General features: G+C 37.4%; 1 protein-coding gene across 2 annotated transcripts in view; it reads right to left on the bottom strand.

Moving 5' to 3' along the window:
• Window positions 1-23,967, bottom strand: part of Nachralpha1 (nicotinic acetylcholine receptor alpha1) — a 158,535-nt gene that overhangs the window by 73,997 nt on the left and 60,571 nt on the right. For both annotated transcript variants that reach the window (XM_071699909.1, XM_071699910.1), the window contains one exon: window positions 22,177-22,452. In XM_071699909.1, coding sequence (XP_071556010.1) covers window positions 22,177-22,434 — 258 coding nt within the window. In that variant the 5' untranslated portion in view covers window positions 22,435-22,452. The remainder of the gene's footprint in view (window positions 1-22,176; window positions 22,453-23,967) is intronic.

The raw sequence follows: 23,967 nt of genomic DNA, 5'->3' as shown, positions 1-23,967 counted from the left end.
TCTTCTGTTTTTAGATAAATAATATTTCTTGTTATTAACAAACGCTATTGCTGTCAGATTTTGCGTGATTTAAATTTTAGATTTAAATTTAATTTAAATTGATATTCATAAAGTAAATAAAATTTTTTTACGTGTAAGATATTATTAAATGTATAAATTATTAGACAGAGAGCTTGCATAATTATATTTTATAATTTTTTGTAACGATCAAGTAAATGTTATTACTCTTAATCTATTTTATATATCTATTTATCTCTAGATATCTAATAGATATCTAGATATCTATTTTGTATAAAGAATTTTTTTTTAATCGAAGTTTAAATCGTTATAATTTAATTTGTACGTTAACGTTGCATTCTTTCACTTTCCATTGAACTTCCATCTACAAAATTAAAACTATAATAGCTGAATAGATCAATAGTTGAATTTTATACGGTTCTTAAGTATTCAGCTCGCAATTCAAGTTTGTTAAAACGTTTCGTGTGTTTCGCGCATTTTAACAACCATTCGGTGAAATAAAAATCTTTACAGTCGCTGGAATCTTCGAGCGTTCGTAAAATCGTTAAATCCATACAAAGCGAGAATGTTAAAAACAAATCTCCGATCAACACAACAATGCATTCAATCGGAGACTTTTTTAATCTTCTTACGAGCAATGTATTGGCCAGTCGGAATCTATTCGTCTATTTAAAGCACAAATCTCTAGTACGTTGAAATTGTACAGTATACACCCCGTTACTTTCCGGATTACATCTTCTCTCTGATCGAGCGTTAATCTCGCGAGATGAAATTTTACTTGCCTAGAATTCAATCAAAGCCGATGTCATCACAAACGTTGATACGAAATTCCGCACGTAGGTATACGTTGTGATTTGAAAAAAAAAGAGACAGAAAAACCTTTTACGAGAATTTTGATATAAATTTACATTGCGCGCATATGTACGCATGTGCATACATAAATGCATATGTCTTCCACGGTATGTAAAGCAATAAAAATCAAAATTTCGATTGTCATCGTGCTTCTTTAATTGAATTACGCTTTCAGTTCTCGTTGCAGTCTCGCTGCAGAATTTCGAAAAAACCTCGTATATATCCTCGTATATACTTTCAAACAACCATACACTCAAAAAACCAGGTGACAAATATTTATAGTAAGTACGTGTAAATTCGCTAAACCGAATCATTTTCTCCAATAATATTTCACTTTGTTTCGAATGGTTAAGGGTGCGCCGATCATCTGAAATAATTAAATAACTCAGTTTCTAATTACAGTCGGCGCCAAATATTGCGAGCGCGGTCGTTTACCGCGTGAAATCGAGCGGAATAACGATAGACCTACTATGATTTCCATATGCTACGATGACGCACGAAAGAATGCTCTCGGCCAACGCCAATAAAGACACGAGCAAAAATTAACGGGGAAAGTGACAAGATAAAATGGTGATTATGCTCGTGGCGTGGCAATCAAGCGTCACCACTAGTTAGAAGTATCTCACTCATCGATTAGTAATTCGTCAAACGGCGCGACGAGAGCAATAATGGGCTTAATGACGAAAACCACAATGTCGCGGTTTAGTGGTTTGAGTTCACGTTCGCACAGCAGTCAGAATCTAGCTGAAGAAAAAGTATCTTTTTTGATATTTCTGTGAACGTATCTATTAAACCGTACAGACAGCGTATAAATTGTAATTAAATTGTAATTATTATTGTATACTAATATATATTCTATTTTCGCAATGTTAACTTCATGAATTCTGTTTCGATAAAGCTTTCTTTGAACAATTCGATCTAATGCCATTTACTATTAAATTTTTCTTATAGCGTTTGATATTTAAATATTTTGATAACTAAATCCAGATTTTTAATATTGAGTCATCTTACATTAATATTGAAGAATATAGGAAATTCTTCTAATATTGAAGAATATAGTAAATTCTAACTTTACAATTAACGTGTACATTAGTCACACAACACTGTTACATCTCTCATTGCAAATTAGTTAATTTACTACTGTTAAAAATAATACAGGTATTTCGTCAGCTAAATTAAGTGACATTTAAATAACATGCCTTGCTCAAGTTTATCCCTCTACAAACAAGTTTAGTAAAGTTAACGTTTAATGTCGTCGGCAAAACATCTAGCCGTTTTTTTTATTAAGATTTTAATTTTTAAGGTTTTATGATATGATAAGTCGTGCGATGGAAAAAGTAACCCTCGCAAAAGTGTAATAGAATCAAAACTTCCTGCCTGCTTCCCCTACGTACTGCTTCTTAAATGTACTCTTCTCCTTATTAGAAATATAAAGTGATCTTGCCGAGTAGTCTGGCAAGTTAACCTCGATAAAAACTGCAAGAAGCTTGATGCGTTATCATACGGTAGATCTATTGTTAACAATTGCTTTTGTACCGAAATAAATAATAAAGATTATTAAATAATTCAATGGATTTAATTATTTCATTAATTTTTGCTTCGTAATACAGCAAAGTCGAATTAAATCTACTGTAAAAATACTAAAAGCATCTTTTTCACTTTGTAATATAATATCTCAATAAATGAGTACAGTGCTTTCTTTCACTTAAATCTTAAATAAAAACAAAATTCTTTTTATAAAATAAAATCGCGAAATATAACATTTCGATCGCTCAACTACTGTTTTAATTGTAAATGGATGCATCTACAAATTATATAGCGCATATATAATCTTCTGCTCCAAGAACATTCAAGTTTACCACGAACGTGCAAGCACGATACATCGTGTAATCCTCATCCTCACGCGTCACGTGTGCACAATATCATCATCTTGCGCCGCGGATTGATGCGAACGTGAAGTAGAGTAACACGTGCCGTCGACATGATCAACGAGCGGTGGGTAATCAGAAGTATTCAGCTGTCGCGATTGTTGCTTCGCGGAACGAGCTAACCCCGTGTAATGCAGATGACAACGTCACGCCTGTTACTATTGCTCGTAAAAGCAACGCGGACGTGTATGTGTGATGGAAACGGAAGCTCGTTCGTAGCAAACAAATGCGATTCGATGATGCTGCGCCGGATCGTCACGACGACGCTCCTAGGTACATCGATGTACTTCCGCGAAGCGAAAATAACATTTTCCGTACCTCTCTAGCTTTTCGCTCCTTCGCAATCTATAGACGATGCCTTAGAACCACCGGATGTTCTTTTACGGTTCTCTTCATAGATTCTTTTTGGAGTCGGTTTTCTCTTAGCGAAAATGTGAAGTTACGCCGTAAATAAAACAGTATTATTTCCAAGAGAAGACAAAGTGACATACACAGTTTGATATTAATTGTATATACAGATTTTTCGTTTAATTCTATCTCCATTTTGTTACATAATTGATGTTTAAATTTTTGTTTCCTTTGTTACTTTGTAAGAACAAAAATGGTAAAAAAACAGTAAACTTTTAAATTATTCAATACTTCCCTCCCCCCCCCCTCTCTCTCTCTCTCTCTCTCTCAAAAAAGAAAAAAGCTATATTTTATTTAAATTTTCGATGCTTAATCGAGACTTCAAGCAATCGGGGATGGCCGAAGAGCTTCGAAAGTATTTAAAACGACAATATTAAAACGTGCACCTCCCGGCAGCGCATGCTTTAAATCCGTATTGCATATGACGAAATCCCTTCGCATAAGCGAAATATGTATTTGACTTTAGCAGAGCATAAAGTTCCGGATCGCTTCATCTCTGTAAATATCCGCGTAAATTCGTAGCGAAAACGAACGCAGCGCGACGCCTCTCCGCTCATCGGACTGTCTATTATTAAGGATGCGTTGGCGTCGGCGGTGACGTCGGCGTCTAAAGAGACTAGTTACATGGCGTGAGAGACAGATAAACCGACGCAGAGAGCAAATTGTTATTTGTTTCCTCGAATTGCGGAGGAAAATGTGCAAAAATCCATCACTTATTTAACTATCATAAAATATTAACTGCTACATTAAGTTTATAACACTTGTATCGTTATTTTTTTTTTAATCACTTAACAAAATTTTTTGTACTTTATCAGCACCACGGTAGGAGAAAAAATGCAGCAATTATTTGCTGATAAATGGAGATTAATTATTTGTTACATTTATTCTATATCCATTATACATATAAATGCCTAGTCGATTGCATTGAAGGATTTATTTAAGAGAAATCGCGCAACGTAATCATTATAAAGGCATGTTTATGCATGTATCACATGTAACGCGACAGCTGTGCCGATAACGTCAAAAAATGGAATGATCGATAGGCCACGGCTTTTTTTGTTCGAATATTTTTTGCAGCAAAAATTCGGCAGAAAAATTCTGCCAGAGACAAAGGTCATTCTAAGCGACTCATATGACGTATTAGTCTTTTGGAAAATTTGCATTTTTGCAATCTCGATTGAAAGTAAAACTACTAATTTTAAAGCTTTTCACAAAGAGAGTCTTGAAAATATGCTTGTAAGCTCGAACAAAGAGATGGAATATGCAGTTAAAAATTTTTTCATGAAAACTAAAGATGAGCAAAATTTTTACATTAAAACACAAATCACCATGCACAAGATTACATCAAGAAAAAATTAATTAATCGGAAATTCCTGTCGAGTAATCTCGGGAATTTTGCACGTCAAAATTTTTATTCGACTTTAGCAATCTTATAATTAACATATTAATATATACGCCCTATCTCATTATAATAGATTGCGTGGATAGTTGCACCAAAAAGAGGACATTCACTTGCAAATGCACGTTCATATCTGTGAGCGACTCCCGCGATAGGTGGAACAAATAATTCCAGTCGATCGCCCCGAGTCAGTAACCCCGAGCGTGTAATGAGTGCACGAGCCATCGCCACCGTGTTTTCCGAGTGTTCAGCTTTTTCCGTTACCTCTCCGCATGCAGGATGGTTAATATCCGTGAGTAAACAAAACGATCTCCGCACAACCGAGCGCAACTAAATCGAATTATTATGACGAAGGACCGAGGCAAAGTATGTCGCGGGCTTCTTTTAAAATTCATTAGCAAATTAATCCGTTCCCTGCTCCTTCGCCCACGCGATGCGGCAACACTGCGGCCATGTAGGATACCGTGCGTTTGCTTTTCCCACCGCTTCGCGTTCGTGTTACCCGTCGAACACGCGGCGCCCGCCCTTCGTTTGCTGTCTTTGAGAAAACTGCCGCCGGCCACCCGCCCCGGGAAACCGCGAAGTTCGGCAACTGAAATTTGATGGAGCCGAAATTCTAATTTAACTTGAACCAATCTATTCTAATTTAATTAAACAGTGACTCGTCGTGACTCGATTCTGCAAAGTGGGTCGACGTGCAGCTTACAAATAGATCTCTTTCGAATATGTGATACACCTGCCGAGCCTATATAATAATAATACATACGTTTCGTTCTTTTCGCGAAAAGACGACGACGTGATCAAATTTTACGAAAGAACGCCGTCCCCAACGACCATTCGAGCATATATCTCATAAACAAGAACTAATCACATTGAAATAATTATCAAGTTGTATACACATCAAACTTACGTTGCACTTACTGATATTGTTTTTTCGATCTTTTCTCTTTGCTTTGGCTGGCTACAATTTCATTAATAAACGTCCTTTTACGAAAAAGGAGGAAATACCACGGTTCACAATCCATCATGTCACATTTTGAGATAATTTCATTAACTCATGATATCAATGACATCAAATTTTTTCAAAAATTAAATTTAAAAACGGATATATTTCATTCGGGAATTTGGAAGTGACTTCGATTAGTTTGCAGCACAAACAGTTGCAGTTGCGTTTTATACGTAACAGAGTAGCGCGACACACGCGTAAGAATCTCGATTCGCTGCATTCAATTATAATCGCGGTACGGAAATATGTGTCCATGTACCGCGACGCTGGCACAGACAGCTCGACGATCTCATAGTTCGGACACGTGTGGCAATTCAGGAAACTCGGTTATGCAAATGTCAAGGACTGAAACGGAATTTTTGCGTTCGTGCAAATATGACGTTTACACTCGCGGTTCGCTGATTGCACCGTGACACGATTTTCGGTGGAATTATGCGCTGTGCGTTTACCATTAGAGAACGTATTAGCGACCATGCATTTAGAAATTCGCAGCGACTCTATTAAACCGCGTACATAATGGTTTAATAGTTAAAAGCTTCGCACGAACCTCAAAATATATTCGCCAACAATTTGATAATAACACGTGAGTATTTGATAATTGAAAAAAGGGATAAATTAATGCTGCATGATTGTAAACAATTAAGGAGGATTTTAAACAATCAGTTAGAAAAGTGTGGTCGTAAAATATTTTCTATCCTTTATTTATTTACGCTTCTTGCATATAAATGTTGACAATAACTTTTAAAATTTAACTTTAGAAGTATATATGAAGGCTAAACATATATAGACCTTAAATTCTATTTAGAATATATTTGGGAAAAGGAAAGCAGAGAAAATGAAAAAACACGCCTAATATAAACGAATTTTCTCTACCGTGTCTTGTGGATATTGTCTATTTTTATTTTACATAAAGATATTTAAATATCTTGTTCGACTATGAGAGATACAAACATTACGAGGAAATTTAATCTCAAAATGTCAGCATTTTATTCGTTATTTTATTTTATTTCTTATTTTATTAAGATTTAAGGAAAATTAATATACTGAATACTATAATTAATATATCATGTCATCATGGTGTTCTCATTGCATCTTGTTCATAAAAACCTTGTCTATATAGGATAATAAAAATTTAAGGGGCAATGAGATTTTACAATAAGGATTTATAATAATTTCCTCCTTTTTAAAAATTATTTCTAATCACTATTTGCCGAGCACGTTTTAACATTTTCGATTATTTTTTTACTTAATTACGTCTGCAAATTAAAATTTCTCATAAACTTCAAGCGACTTGTACACTTCGTAATTATTATTCTGTTTCATATAATAAGACACCTGCGCTAATAAGTGATCAAACCGGTCAATGATACATTAATAATGACAAGCTTTATTTTATGAGCTTTCACGTGTATATATACTTTGTGTGCACAATAAAACAACAAACAGTTATATGTATTTCACATATATATTCCGGGGTTAAATATTCCTGATACTAATCTATCTCATCCATTTCAAGGATGGATCTATAAAATATATCTGTCTCTCTAATATTTAAATTCATTACCTCAGATTAAAGTAAAAAATAACACTCACTTCACCCTCACCAATACGAAGCGCAACAGCGGAGTTGTAACTACGACGATCTGCAAAATACAAATAAAAAATTTTTATAGAAGCATTTAAAATAATTGATACTTAAAAAAAGAAGAATTATTGCGCGCGTCGAATTATTTATTCGCGCGCTTCTCGAATAGATGTTTAATAAAATAATTACATTAGCTTCCGAATTAACTCGTTCCTCTTTTTCTTTCTAAATACAAACTTTTTTATAAAATTTCCGAAATAGAAATCTCTTATTTAAATCATTCAAGTAAATGATCCAAACAATTGGGAACAAACGATTGATTCTGCGAGTAAGAAATAATATGTAGATAATAAATTACTTACCCTGTGGTTGCTCCGCCGTCGCCCGATGCCTCCCAGGCCTCCTTCTCCTCTCAAACTGCCAGGATTCGTTGCACTCACTCGTCACAGCACTCGCGAGAACGCGATTAATTACGATCGTCCGCACATTAATCACTAGCGAAATATTATTGAATAAACGAGGGATATAGCGCGGCTTTCCATCATTTAACCGATTTGGTACTCTCAATCTAAAGAGAAAAAACGAGAGAGAAAGAAAAATAGTTGTCCCAATAAAACGATAATTCATCATTCATATTCCCAATCGTTTAATTAATTTTTACTTCGTACAAAAGTAGCGCGAAGAATTATTTCGATAAACGGTTCTCGCCTCGGTACATCTACGAATCGTTAATTATGAAAAGTAATTAATTATGCAGGTTTAGAATTGCTAATTGGGTGTATAGAATAAGCACATCTCGATGGATAACACGGACAGTACGCGGAGCGACTCGCGGCACTACCTGCCTGCGCGAGCGTCGCCCTACGAATAACGTAGCGCGGCGACCTTCGATACGCAGCGGCATGCTATACCTATACGTCACGAATTCCAAGGCCAACTGACTTTTTATCGAGCCGAAATAACGTTTAACCGTTTGTGAAGTACATTCACACATCAAACATCCTATTTCTTCTATTTAATAATCTCGATAAAGGGTTATCATCGCGCGCGTATTAAGATTTGATATATCTATAGAAAAAATAAAACTTGCCTTGCCTCGAAAAAGCATTCGTACAAATTAATTCATTATTATTACTTTGTGCCTTAATTTTATATCACGAATTAAATAAAATAAAATTATATACAATTGTAAGAAATCAAAGAGTTTTCCTTGCGATTTTAATAAATCGAGGTAACAATGTACAATTATTTTTCTCTTTAATTTATTCAAATGACTCAAGTTTATTTCTCTCGAAATATCAAAATTTGAAAGAGAAAAATAATAACAAATTCTGTAATTTGTATTTTCTAATCCCAAAACACAAAGATAAACTTTAGTCTTTAAATTTATATTTTCTGTTAGACTTATTAATTCTTTTTAATTAGAATTATAGTTAAGCAATCATAAATTTTCGTTAAAAAAGATTTGAACACTTTGTAATAAAATTTAAACAATCTGTGTAATAATTAAAATCGAATATTAAAAAATTCCTGTTAATAAAGCAACTTTCGTTAAATCAGAACTAAGAGAGGAAAACATTGCTAAATAATAGAGAATTATTATAAATTCGTATATACATTATATTTTCATCATTTCTTTAATATTATATATTTTAATCGAATAAGTGTTTCGTTTAAAGAAAGGATCTACGCTATGTATTACGTACAAGTTTCTATTTAATTAACTTCATCCACATCTGTTTAATAAATTTTTTAAGTGAATTTTATGCTCCGTGAGTTATCCATCATGGCAGATTTTTGCAAGCTCTTTTTGAAAAAAAGAAGCTTTTAAGCTTGCATCTCTCCGCTTCTCAGATAATGCAGCAGGAATGGAGTAGCCTATATATATATATACGCAGTCTTTATAATGGATGCGTGCTCTTACATCGCGGCATTCTCATTCACCGCGTCCGCGACAAGAACACGGCCCCCGCAGGGAAGATTGATCCGCGCAATCTTTTAGGCTTAACGAACCTACGAACCTGAGTTCATCACCGCGGACAATTACGCACAGTGACAGTCTCTACACACACACACACACACACACAACACACACACACACACACACACACATCCGAGTTTGAATTCTTAAACCCTAATTAGTGTTGCAACATCCAAAGATTGAAGCTTGAATTATTGCATAGTATCATGGCCGAATCGAACCTAAGAAGGGATCGGGTGCCATTAAAATTGAAGCAGACAAGAACACGGCGTGTATAAATGATATAATAGGCAAGAAAGTAGTGATAGCTCGCGCGCTGATCTCCGGATTACTCGCGGATAAGGATCCTCGATCCAACGGGACCGCCAGGGAATTCGCCGGAGAGCACAATGTCTTTTTAATTTCCTCCCGTGACGTCTGCATTCGCCACTCCGCTAACGCGCCGGACGGATTTGCTCGGAGCGGCGCGGCGCGGCGCGGGCGAAGACGGAATAACGATGGAAATTGCACGGAGAAAACGGAAGTTAGCCGATGCGAAAGAAAGTCGACAATGGGCAGACGGCGTTGTCTCGACGTTTGCAAGGAGCGAGGGAACGGACGTTCCCCTTTGTTCGGCCATACGAGAATGAAAATTATGAGATGGAAAAGGAGTTAGAAAAAAGTTGAGGGAAAATGGGCGAGGGAGCGAAGACGGCGACGGGGATCGCGGAGCGAGGAGGAGGCTGTGGTTTTAATACGTGGAAAGGAATACGGTTAAGTACGGTGAAAAAGGTGCGAGGATTCCGCGATGAGCTGCGACGGTCGGCGAACAGGCTAGGGATGGGCTATCAGAAAATATAATCTTATCTCTTTTAACCATAGAATACTAATGGTAACGCAAAAGTAATGTATAGCTACGTTCCGCGCTCACAAAATTGCTTCTTGCAAAGTTCTTCTTGCCGAAGTTATTTGTCGTGACTTTATATTTGTGACGACATTTCTCTCTCTAGATAACTAATTTACTATTTTCGAATTATAAGTACTAATAGTTAAAGAACTTCATTATATTTATTATATTTGTATATCCTTATTTGAAGAAATAAAGCATCAAAACTTGAAATATTTTTATGAACATATTTTATTTCTTTTATTTTGCTTAAATAAATTAGAAATTAACATTTCTATAAAACAGTCTATTTTGATCATCAAGATAATTATATAATATTTATATTCAGGTTATTTAAAATCGATATACTAAAAATATACTTATTCAAAATATTGGAAGTATTGTATAATTTTAATTTAATCGCAAATGAGAATTTAGAAGTTGTCTAAATTTGAAGTTAAGAGGCAGTATCCGTCACTTCTCAAGTTAATTTAATTGATAACCAAGAGGTAATAGATAAATTATTATTATACATTACTCGATAAGCCTCATCATAAATATTTATGCAGCAGGAAGTAATTATTTCTTCCCGGAATTGCGTTTAAACGATCGTTGTCCGTACGCGACTTGACATAAACTCAATTCCTATTAGACAACGACAAATAATCCTATCCCGAGAGTAACGAGGTTATAACCCGGCTCGCCAGAACTAACGTTTCGTCGATTTAACATCAAGGTACGCGCCGTTGGGTCCCTCCGCCATTTTTTTACACCAAAAGCCAATATCCCGAATGTTGGGTGCTGCACAGATATAGGGTGCTGAAGCTTGATGGATGTCTGAAATGTCATTGTTGAGATACGCTGCGCTGGTCTTATCTTTAATGCGCCTCTCCGGTTTTCCTCTTTCTGGCTTTCGCAGCTGCGCGTTACAGCGAAGCTACAACATGCCTTTTACTAGGGGAATATAGGACGCTGCAGGTAAAATGAACCGGGTCTCTTAAAATATTATAAGAGAGGGAGAGATAGAAGAAGGGAAACGTCACGAGAGATAACGTTCTGATTTCGATAAACAAATCAGGTTATTCATCTGAACGGATTTTCCTTTTCTCCTTTACACTTTTGTCCATAATATTTTAAATTATACAGTCGACGTGTTTATGCGAGATACCCTATGTATACTATAACTGTATTTTCTCTCTCCGGATTATATCGCCTATGGCGAGCAACAACAGGAAATTGATAGGTCCACGGAACGCCCTCACAGATGCGAAAAGTTATATCTGATAGAGCTGCACCGAGGAAAATTGCGTATTAATCCGCTCGAAAGCTAATGCATCGTAACGCGATGTTATTACCTTTACTCTACCTTCGAGGAAGAAGCCACTCCCGACCGCCCTGGCTTTTCTCTCCATCGACCTCGTTGTAACCATCATCTTTGTGGTAGCTGGCACGGAAGAAAGCGACTGTAATTTTTCCGTGCCACGTCGAAACTCTTGTCGGGGCGCAGGGAACGAGAAAATCATGGGTCCCCGACCCGCCGAACGCGATATTTCACATTCCACGCCGAGCGAAAAATTGTTTCGCGTTCTTCATACCGTAGTTATAGAACGCGATCGCGCGTGTCGACGCGTCACAAATCCATCATGAGACAACTTGCGTATCAATAATTAACTCGATCACGTTTTGTGCCGCTTTCATCGAACAAAATCGCGAACGTGCGAAAAACGCAAAAGTAAATTGCGCGTTTCGGCTGCGTATAAAATCATAATCCCCAGCGGCGCGACAGAGTTCCAGAGTATAAACTGACACGGTTCTCCCGAATGGAACGACTCGTATAAATCCGGGGAGATTATTACAGAGTGCTAAAGGCGGGCTGCGGGATTGTCGAGGCCGCACAAGCATTGAAGACCCCTGCGCGCCGCGGGTTAACCAATCTTCATATCGCGCTTCATTTATATTTAACGCATCCGCACATTTCGCCGCTCTATGCGTGAGACGAATAAAAATTTCCTAGTAATATTCTACCCACGTGCCACTTTTCTTGTCCGGAATTGTACCACAGGTCCGCGAAATGACAAGGTACGGTAAATTTATGTTAATATATTGCAATGTATTTTAAATATAGAAAATTAAGGTGCCGAAAATAAAACTCTTCAACAAACCAATCTAATAAATAAATATAAATAGATGGTTAAAAAATATCTATAAATTAATACGAGGACAAATCAATATTATGTAATCACGTAGAAGATGTAGATTTGTAAAATCTTGCATTTGTCTACAGTACAATTAATAAAACCGTCCATAAGACTTTGCTACTTTATTAATAGACATATAAGAATGAGACTAATTTTTCTCAAATATCAATCTCATCTGACAATTGGTTTAACCATAGCAGATATATTGTGTATATATATACATATATTACTCGAGAAACATCAATCTCTAATTCCACCCGAACACGACACGTTCCAGACCCGTTTAAACTATAGGTAACATATAGTCGCAAAGCGCCGCGATGATTATCAATGACAGCTCTCCGATATATCACGGCGTGACGGCGATTCGGCGCGACTTGCAGCCATATCAGTCCGTAACGCGCTGTTGGCGGCGCGGACGAATGGCGATGAGAGATTCAGCGGTAATCCTCTTTACTCGCTTGTTACGGGACACCTGGGGTAATTAGGTTCCCCGTGGCTTTAACGGGCGGCAAAGTTCGACGATCAAATTGACGCTCGCGCATCCGCCGCGAGCTCTTCGGGACTGATTTTAAGTGAACGTACACGCGGCGCGCTTAAATCTCATTCCAGCAGCAGCAGCCAGCAGCGGCAACATGACCGCTGGAATTACGGGGGTAGACGATCTCGCGTTACGTGACCGACAAGACGGTTTTCAATTTTAGCGACCGTTCTCGCGCGGCACTGCGATCGTTAGGACGGGCGGTCGTTTGCATTCGCGAGAGCGCATCGCCCGGTTTACGTGCTGCTTAGTGGCGCCTCGTTCCACGCAAATTCGCTTCGGTCCTTAAACGTAAATCCCGCGTCGCATCCACCACCCGCGACGTTGTAATAAACGGTTTGATCTCGTGTATGCCGGCGTTACCGATAAACCGTCGCTCCTCGGCTTTGTTCGTTGGAATTACACTGCACGGATGATACCGTCGTAAAAGCAGATATTAATCAATCCTCAAATCAACGTTACATCGCACTACATGTGTACCATTTCGTGGAGAAGAGATATGAGATTAATAATGAGATAAACCAACATTTTATCAAACACAAGAAGATGCTGAAAGCTATTATTTCTAGTCCTAGTAACAAAATGCTGGTATTTTGCAGAACTTAAGCCTATTTTATCGAGAAGAATTACAGAGATATAATTCACATTTTAAATAAACGGTTCAGAAATCATTTCTTATCTTTTTTCGAAGGACATTTTTTATCTATTTCGAACAAGCCGAGCTTTCAGAGTGAGATTCTATTAACGAGCGACGCAATTACGATTCTTGCAAGTAGCAGCTACAGTCGAGGCGCAAATCTTAATGTAATATGACGTGACAAGAAGTAAAGTGGATTTCCTGTTAAACTAGTGACGTAAGACGTCGCGGCAAAGCCTGAGAACGTTCCTAATTTCATTATTAGAAAATAGGATATCGGGCGTACATAAGAAGTTCATCTATCGAGACACCAATTTTTAACATCTGCCTTCGATATCGATGTGCCGTAGATCACGATATTAATATCCGTAATTAACACGTAATAACCTTCTGTCTGCCATTATTCCTATTCATCCGTAATCCAACAATGTTATTTAATCGGTATATTAATCAAGTTTCAGTCCGAGAATGCAGAATACAAACAGATAGAATTTCTCCCAGGATTAATGAAGGAAACATATAATGACAAGGGTGTTCGTTTTCCTTGAAATCCGTGAATCAAATGCGATATGATCCCCTTACAATTCAATCATCTTCGTAGATCCCGCTCCGGTATCGGACTTCAGTTATTTCGATTAAATGCGTTCGACGAACAAACCGGATTCCCGGAAGTTTAAAGCCGAGCTGCCAGTATTATTAACGCAACGGAATGTATATGTCATTATAGGGAGAACTTAATTAACAGTAGTATTAAACCTAGCGTTATCATGATCATCAATCAGCAATGTCATCAGTTTCCGATACAAAGATGTGCAGGATGCCATTTAGAAGCTATTATTCGTAATGTTCCTGATTGCATACTGCAAAAAGCAAGTTTAGGCATTACGATTGCGTCACGTATAATTAACGATTCCTAAAACTTGAAAGAAGTATAACAGAAATATAGAAGTATAACATAATATGCGATATTTGAAATATTTGCATATTAAATAGCTCAGAACTGCCATATAGGTAATATATGCAGTATCTTTCGTTAAAACTCCGAGATATTCCGTATTTTAACGAAATAACTCTCTATAGATTGTCACGAATGAATCCCTGCGGCGATAAAATAGATATGACAAAAATAGTAGGCGAATTCAGTGGCAGTGCTTGTCAGATTAGTCACGTCGTCCATTGAAACGCATTATTGAACGTCCGCCCGACTGGAAATCGCAGGAATGGAGAGCTTAATTATTAGAATTACGAGGAGATCAGTGGTCTGTGAAAATTAAGGGAAATTTAATTGCCGCAGGCAGCCGGTAATGAAGGAGAAAATGATTACTTGCTGAGCTCAACGTTCGTACGTGATTGTATATTGTATCGTCCAAAATGCGTTATTATTTACATGGTTATTATATTTATATGCGTATTTGCATTTGCAAGGATTATTATAGTAAATATAACCGATGTTCTCTATTCTATTGAGAGATATTTTCATGACACAAAACTACGCAAAATTAAAATGTTCGTTTCAAAAAATTTATTTATAATTAAGACGATATCTTCCTTATTTTTCAAATAATTTTTAAACATTTGCAAGTGCGTTACAATGATACAATATATATATTTAGTAAAAAGTAATGTTATATAATTTTTACGGACTTATTTTTTAAATATTGGTATAAATATAAATGATTTTTAAATAGCAGATTTTATTCTATCGCTCTTAAGTATGTGGCAAGAATGAATTACAAGCTTAATATCTTATATATCATTAAACAACACAATATTCACATATCAGATATAGATAATAACTTTAATTTAATAATTTAATAATTAATTTAATTAGATGATTAAAACACACAAAAGCTAAAAAGACAAAATTTTTAACGCGCACTTTAATGATCTCGAACTACGATTAGCCAGCAGCGTTATTCGCGTGCAATTAAATGAACCGATAGGAAAGGCGCGTTGAAATGTCCTAGAAAATGGACTAACCAATTTTCATTGTCCCGGGTAACTGCGGGAAACGAGACTCGCCTCTCACTTGCGGTGAGAGACGAACCATTTTTCGCCGAAAGCAGTGGCAAGTTTCTCTGGTGGTAGTCACAGCAATTGGAAATCGAACCGATGGCCTGCGAAAACCATAGGAGACTTAATTACTCCGGCAGTGGCCGGAAACAAGGACGAAAACGATTATTCGCCGGAATCAATGATCCTACCCCACCGAAGTCATCAATTTCATAGACGCGGGGCAGGCACGGCACGACACGGTAATCGAAAATGTATCGACTTCGAACATTTGGTACACCGAAAAGCGGATTTGTCTGGACATGTAAATGGACCGGTTCAATCTCGCTCAAAGCACAACCACAATCTGCTTTCTCTACCCCTCTCTCTCCTTCTCTCTGGAGAAAGTTATATGTATTCAATATATAATATACAAAAAAATGCCTATAAACAGAAACTAAATAGATCTCATCTATTTAAAGTAAGAAAAAAAAATAAAAAATAATAATATAAAATTTAATATATATTAGAAGTGTTCAGATATAATTCATTTACTTGAGCGTCTTTAGAATCTTAGAAATGAAGTTAATTATCTCAGCTACTAAAAATTTAAACAAACATTTTTTAAAATATGGATAAACACCAGTTTATCATTTTCTGATTTCTTCATGTACCTAATCTTTTGACCATCTTTCTCTACTGAGAATAAACAAGAAGATAATTACAACGAAAAATTTACTTGAACGTACTTCCCACAAAGCTATTAAAGTAAAATATAGCCTCATTTATTATCGGGCTAAAAATCCTCGTTATAACAATGTATTATAGCTCAGTTTAGTTGTAATAATTAAAAAATGTCACGTTATCCATACAGAGTTCAGTAACATGCCGATTCAGCGTTTTTAGACGTCATCGTGAAGGCAAAGCCTCCTACGGGAGGATAAAATATCGTATCATTAATAAAAAAAAAAAGGTTTCTCTTCCGCAACATCTTGGTCTTAACGAGCAAAAACGTGTCTTCGTTATCGTGCGGTTGTTGGTAACGACGAGGCAACGCGATCTGTGTAACACAACCTTAAAGGACCAACTCCATCGCGGATCTTCTCCTCTCAAGATGACGAGATTTATTTCGCCGTGCTCGGCAGAAAAGAGAAACCCGAGGAAAGCGAATTTGTAATCTCTGATTACGTAAAGTGAGTCGCCTTAATTGACACACTCGTGAAACAGGAGCGCGAGCACGAAAGAGGAGAGTATCGCACCGCCTCGTTTTCCTCTCTTCAGGCTAATTCGTTAATCAACGGCTATTCACAAAAAACATTCACTTTATATGAACGCGATAAAGAATATTTTAATTATCTGCATCCGTATATATCGCGCTCAAGATAACAATTCCCAACGTGATATGCTGCACAAATTTTCGCCCGTGTTACACGAAATTGCATTTGGCTGAACAAATGTTACACCTTTTAATCAGTCGGCAATAACCGTTTCGCAATTATACGTAAAATGGATTTTATTTACGGTTGTCAATATAGTACCTCATCGTGTTCTCACAATCCGTAATTAATTAGCGTTTAAAAGTATGCCGACCAAAAAATATTCAATTTTGTATCTCATTTATTAACATCACATCTGATATTGAAATAATAGAATATTACTACATGACGAAATAAATATATAATGGTTAGAGAGAGAGAGAGAGAGAGAGAGAGAGAGAGAGAGAGAGAGAGATATGTTTCAATCATATGTGATCGCAAACACTTAGTTATTAATTTTTATTTCCTAGTATGGAATTAATTACATTTAGTATCGTATATTATACTAATATATGTATTAGTGATTTAATAATATAGAAAAAATGTCGATACCACTTTAAAGTTCTCGTGAATTAAATAGTCTGTGCACTTTTATAATCTCATTGTCGCCCTACTAATCAAAAATAGTTTTTACGTAATTATATTATTGAAGAACAAATTCATAAAATATTCATTTATAATTCTCATATTTGATTCTCATCAATACAAATATCCTATTAAAAAATCGCGATAAAGTAATGCCAAAATTATTTTGCGCGTATTTTATCCGATTGATATGTTTGCTAATTCTATAGAAGATATAGACATTTTCGCAATTCTCATGATGATATATATAATTTAACGCGTTTAAAACTAACAACGGTTGTGTAATAAAAATACATATTCTCAAAATGTGAATCTTCACGGAACGATGAACTGAATAATATATTGGTGTTTGCTCAAAAAGATTTTTAATAAATGTATCACATCTCATAATTACCTGAAATTATTAAATAGTTTATATTGATATGCGCACCTCGATGTGCACTGATTTCGCAAAATCACAGGCTCCACGCAGCGAAGATAAGCATACCTTCCGAGGGGAGTAATAATCCGTAATCGGCCACCCATCATCCTAAATCCTACGCCCAGATCCTGGGTTCGAAGAAGAAGCACGTGCGTAGAATTTCAAAACGACGAACGTGCGCTTCGGTTTCCGTTGAAACGTTCGGAGCGTTTAATTGGAAGAAATGAAAAGCCGATAGCCGGGAGGGCTGTTAAGAGCCCATGAGTTTGCGGTACCGCAAATGAACCCTTATCATCGACCGACGCCGTCGACTGAAAGTACCGTCTCGCCCTCGTGTCACACTCGCACCCTCGCCCACTTGCGACGCAATCATCCGTGTCCACTCCGATTATACACCTGTCGCAGTATGCTGCTCGAATGTCTGCTCGACGATCAAAATTGGTAGATCGATGCAATCGACCGCATGACCAATGACAATTGAGCGGGAATTTTGCTATTTCATGCTAGAATTTGGCGATGTTGACATGATGCATTTCGTGATCGCGACCGAAACAATCGCGGTTGACAATTATGGAATCTATAATGGGCTCGCTATTATATAAAATGTCCCAATAATGTTAAGCTTATGAAGTACACATGTCGAGAATTTGATATTGCACAATGAAAGCAAATTATGTATGCATTGTAACTTGAAAAAAAAAGATAAGAAAAAAAGGACGAAAGAAATTAAAAGGAAGTGCTATGTAAGAAGAAACGGAAAGAAAGAGAAAAGAAAGAAGAAGTTTATACGAACTGATATAAGATACATCTGTCTTTTTATACCTCGGAACCAAGGAGTTGCCGTTTTTCGTATGAGGTATTGATTTAATAACAGCGGTTACTCGCAGCCACATAATGCGAAACGATCGAAGCGTAATTTACCGGAGTTTGCCGAGTAAAAGCAAAGCTCTCGAGTTAGCGCCCTCGCGATTCCTCACGTTCCACACAACAAGGAAATCCTCTCGCAATAAAGGAAAAGAAGAGGGGGAAGGGAGGGAAGTATGGGACCCGTATGGTCTCGAGCCGTAGCCGCGGAAGTAAAAGTCAATCTCAGTGCCTGCTGTTGCCGCCGCTCGTAAATCTCCGTAGAACCGAATCGCGAGGCTACTTCGAGTCAAAAGGGGAGGGGGAGAGGAGTGATGCTGGAGAACAACTGCGATTCCAAGGAGGTGATTACCTTGAAAAGGAGGCCGTGTAAATAATGGTCGAACACCACGGCGCGCACGGAATTGGTCCTCTTATGAGCCCGCTGGGATGCCATTCCGCTGCGACCGACCTCTCGTTACTTTTGACCATCGATTAACGTATTCGCGCCCGTCATCCGTCTGCGCAAACTTGGTCCACACTCCTAACCCACACGACGCGTCAACTATTCGAGCTTTCGTACATCGCATTTGTACGACGTCTTCTTTCGGTTAATTTGAGATGAATTTTTTCTCGACAAAAATATCATAATGGACACGTGTGTAAATAAATTCTGAGACGAAATTGTCAAGTCAATAGACACACAAAGCAACGATATGAAGATACTGTTTTTGTATCAATAAATAAAGAAATTTCATCTTTACTTGCTTTTTCTTTCTCTATCTCCTCGTTGGAGTTGAAACGATTTATTGTACCTATATTATTTTTTACTTTACATTGTGACGAAGCACATTCTCGTCTGTGCGACGGCTAATGCGATTTCGATAACAATCGTAAGGAAATACTGGCTGCGGTATCAAGTGTACGTCTAAACTTGCCAATGCAAAGTACCTATTGTTAGTCGAGACCTTTAGAGCACCGAAGTGTGACTCTGACAATTAAATGAATGCTTTCACTTCCCCTCTTCACACCGCGTACTCCTGTTTCTCTCACTCGCGGTAAACTGGTACAGCCAGCACTTATGTGAAGAAACAATCGGCCAGTTAGCCTCCGACTATTGATCGAATTTCGCAGCTTTTGTCGAGCCGCGGGCGTTGGCCGTCGCATGGCAAGTGTCGTCACGTGAGACAGAAAACGATGTGATATCCGACATTTAAGTATCGATCGAATCTCGCGCATCCAGTATTGCGACTGCTTTAGATAATGCGATCCCCAAAGTTCACGTTTGTTACTTTTCCCGTTATCTTCGCTGGTGAAATCCGATCAGCCAGAGCAATTGTTTCGTAAATTCTGTGGACGTGTGTACGTACGGGGCGAACGAGTTTGTTGCACGTACTACCGCAGTAATTATTATTTACTGGCCCCCGCAATGGGATTTTCAGTCAGTGAAAAGTTACATGCGCCACAACCGAGCGCGATAGTTTAGAGTCAATCATAAACATTGTAGACGGGCAACTGCTGTTATAAACCGAACGATTTCGCGTTCGGCAATTATTGCATTCGTATAACGAGATTTCGAAAAGCGGAATTGCACACAAGCTCTCGTTTATAATTACCGACGAGTATTAAAGCATTTGATAATGTCAAGAGTTTTACTTGATGTTTAAACGATAGAATGTATAATAGTAAGAACGATATATTCTCTATTGGCATGAAAATAAATAAATTAATCACTGGACAGTCACGTACGTTTTACCAGAAAAAGATGTTCCAAAAAGATGTCAGCTCTATTTTGGATTTTTGTTTAATTATACAATGATCATAAAGTATGTTATCTTAAATATAAAATAAAATATTAATATTATATTAATTTCTTATAAATATTCATATCAAGCGTGGCTGTTAAGTGATTAAAAAGAAATGGCAGAAATTAATTCGAGTCATTAAGTGGTGGTAACATCAGATTTTTAGGATCCCTTAAAACTAAACACTTATTGCTTTTTGGTGCAAGCTGCATCAGTAGCAAAATTGCGCCAAACCTGTAGCGTGAATCCTACGTCGATAACGTGCGACACTGGGCGACGCAGGCACGCCGATAACGGCCGATAACAAATTAATTATGGTTAGACTGTAGCGCGCATTAGTCGATAGAGATCCATGATCGAGGCAATTATACTGCCGAAATTCAGATCGAGTCGCGGGCATGTAACTCGAATGTAATAACCGGGAGAGACAATGCGGGGAACGGGGACAATCAACGTAATTCTAACACATCGATCGACCGAGAAGTGCATCCCCTCGCGTATGCGTGTGCGTGCATGTATATATGTTTAGTTTCGAGCGTTCCTCGTCGAGACGCGATTGATTACTGACGATCAGATTATGGCAATTAATAGCTCGAGTGCCATAGATCCCTTCGCTTGTAAATTAGTTCCGTTTCCGGCAGAGGAACTCCCGGAATCCAACTTATCACCGCAAGTACGCGGACGACCGTTATCGGTCATCCAGTACAGAATCCATATTCACGCACATAGACACGCACGTACACATACGTTGCAAACGAGTCTTTCCAGATAGCCGAATAGACGTACCTCACGAGTGAGCGAAAATGTCATGTGAATATAAAACTGTGAAAACTGTGTTGTATTATTTGCAATTTTTATTAAATAAAAATCTATTTGAGCAGAAGCGATCTTTATTATGTCTTTAACTAATTTACTTGTTTATGTCCTACATTTAATAAATTGATTTTATACTGCGCCTGATCATATAAATAGCTTTACATTATTAACAGTCATAAAACATATAATCAAGAAAAGAGAGAAATATAGATACTAGAAACAAATAAATAATTGTGAAATATTTTATTGAATCTCATCATTAAAATGAAGTAAATAATTTAATCAATTTAATTGGCAGTGTACCTTGATAACTAGAATTTCTAATTTGATTACAAATGTAGAATGTTCCGAATAGCAGTTGAAAGTGAGCTTCGAGCATAACATTGTTTCGCATTTGCATCATCCACACACGTCAATATTGTGAAAATAGTGTGGCGCAGTACAGTGCAAATCGTATAAATTGAGCGGTTAGGAAATTGATGCAAACATACTTTACTAAAACCTCACATAGAATTGTACGTTACTAAATTTTAGACATTATAAGTGCATTAAGAGGTTTTGCTTTAAATTGTTATATCTCTCGAAAGCACAGTGTTTGTGAGAGGAAATTTTTTTCATAGCAATATGAGTGTATACGTAACGATTTAAAATATAATCCGGTATTTTATAATTTTACGTGACGCGAAGAAACGAAGAGAAAGAAAGGGGATGAAATGCGGCTTGGATTCGTGTTTAAAATCCATCACTACCAGTGATACCTGGTTTGCTTTACCGTACCGACTTCGTTAACGAAACAATACAACCCCGATATCGTTTCCTCTGGCTCGGTCCAATCGATGAAACACGTTGGACTATTTCACAACCAAGTACTCTTGCTCCACATATCTGGCGTGCGTCCCGGGGACGCAACGCAAGCCCTCTATATAGAGTATAAACGCTATTCATGCGGTGGGATAATGGGTTAAGTGGGGTCTACTCACGACGTCGATGAGCTGGGAGAGGCGTAGTCCCATTTTGACAGTGAGGCGATCGCTGTTGTTGCCAACAGGGCGGATGAGGCGGTTGTAGTTCGACAGCAGGTCATCGTAGAGACGCTTCGCTTCCGGATTGGCCGAGGCGCCCGGAAACGGGGCAACGAGACATGATATGGCTGCCGCCATCGCCAACAATCCGCCCAACCTGGACCACCATCGCCACCAGCCTTTCCCACCGTCGTTCGTCCAAGCATCCCTAAGCATCGTACGCCTTGTCCACCCCTTTAACAATAAATTACGCGTCCCTTTGTAATGCATGCCTCGGTACAGGGTTCGTTGATATCTCTCCTCTCGCTCTTTCTCCGTTACTCTATTCCCCTTTTTCTCTCTCCCCTGTATTTTTGGCGTGCACGCCAGAATCCATCTCCGCGCCAGCATGCATCAATTACCCTGCGGCTGTTTTATGTTGCGACATTAAAGAACATATTCTGACCGTGATGAAACGCGATGACTTAGCGGCAGCTCGTTACGCACACAAAGTAGAAATAAAGTCAACGATAATTAGGAAATACAATGCTAATGAGAAACGTTCTCGAATCAAGCGAGACAGAAATAACGCTTCACGGTCTAAAATGCTATTAAGTAAACGTTTAATTAAAATTTGTGTAAATATTCGCGAAACACAAATATATAGTTACTATATCAAACAATATCCATTATTATAAAAGCTCTTTTTATTATAGCAAAGCTAATGTGGATTATATAAAATAAAACAAGCTTTGTTTTAAATGAAAAGCGAACGCTGCCACTAAATTAAACATTATACATATATGGGTAAAAAGAAAATAAGAAATAATAATTTAATTTCGTTTTTTCGTTTAAAACGAAACTTATTGTATTTTGGAGTCGAAAGAGAACCAAAAGATTTACGAGAACGATTTATAAGCGAATGAAAAATTTCTTCAACAAAAACTTTCACCGCGATAATTTGAGAAATGGCCATTTTCGTATAAAATATCTCGAGGGACGGCAAATTCAGGAGGGCATTTTCATGGAGAGACATAAATTTCGCTTAGAATGTGAGTTTCGCAGTTTGACAGGTATGTCGTGAAGCTTACGATCGCAGTAGCCTAAAGAAATGAAGTTTGGAAAACGAATTGTCTAGAGAAAAAAATATCACGCGTATGCAATAAATTATAATTAGGTGACATCGCTGGCGGGCAATGATATATGATTATACGCAATGAATTTCACGACAAACTTTTTCCGAGATAAAAAAGATCGTATCGGCGAAAAAAACGAAAGAAATTCCGAGAAAAGCTCTTTTACGAGCGCGCGTAAATCTTAATTGGAACAAGAATTAAAACGACTTTGCCGTTAGTCCACGTTCGATATCATGCCATTACGAAATTAGGATACGGATAATTCGCGAGTACCTGCAAATTCTGATTGATCGCCATATAACGTAAGTTTGATCGTAAACCGGGTTATTGACAGAGAAATGACAAGTTGCTAAGGGAACGGAGATGAAATACCGTAAAATAAAATTGTAACGCATCCGCTTCTGGATTATTTGTTCATTGACATTCCTGTTGTGTATTTGTAACATTTCCTTTATGCTTATCGATCCGACATATCCCGGTTATCGACTAGTCCCTGCACCAAACTTATTTAGTTATCCATTTCTATTCTTAAGTGTGCTATTTTTAACTTACGATTGATTTTAGATATCCTCGTGTATAATGCACAACTGTGCATTATAGCTTTAAATTAATGTCATTCTGTGAAATGCGTGTC

This window comes from Temnothorax nylanderi, unplaced genomic scaffold (assembly GCF_030848795.1).
Source record: "Temnothorax nylanderi isolate EJ_2023f unplaced genomic scaffold, tnyl_v1.0 TNYL_tig0020_pilon, whole genome shotgun sequence".
In the NCBI taxonomy this organism is placed as follows: Eukaryota; Metazoa; Arthropoda; class Insecta; order Hymenoptera; family Formicidae; genus Temnothorax; species Temnothorax nylanderi.
This window is presented reverse-complemented; position numbering and strand designations above follow the sequence as displayed.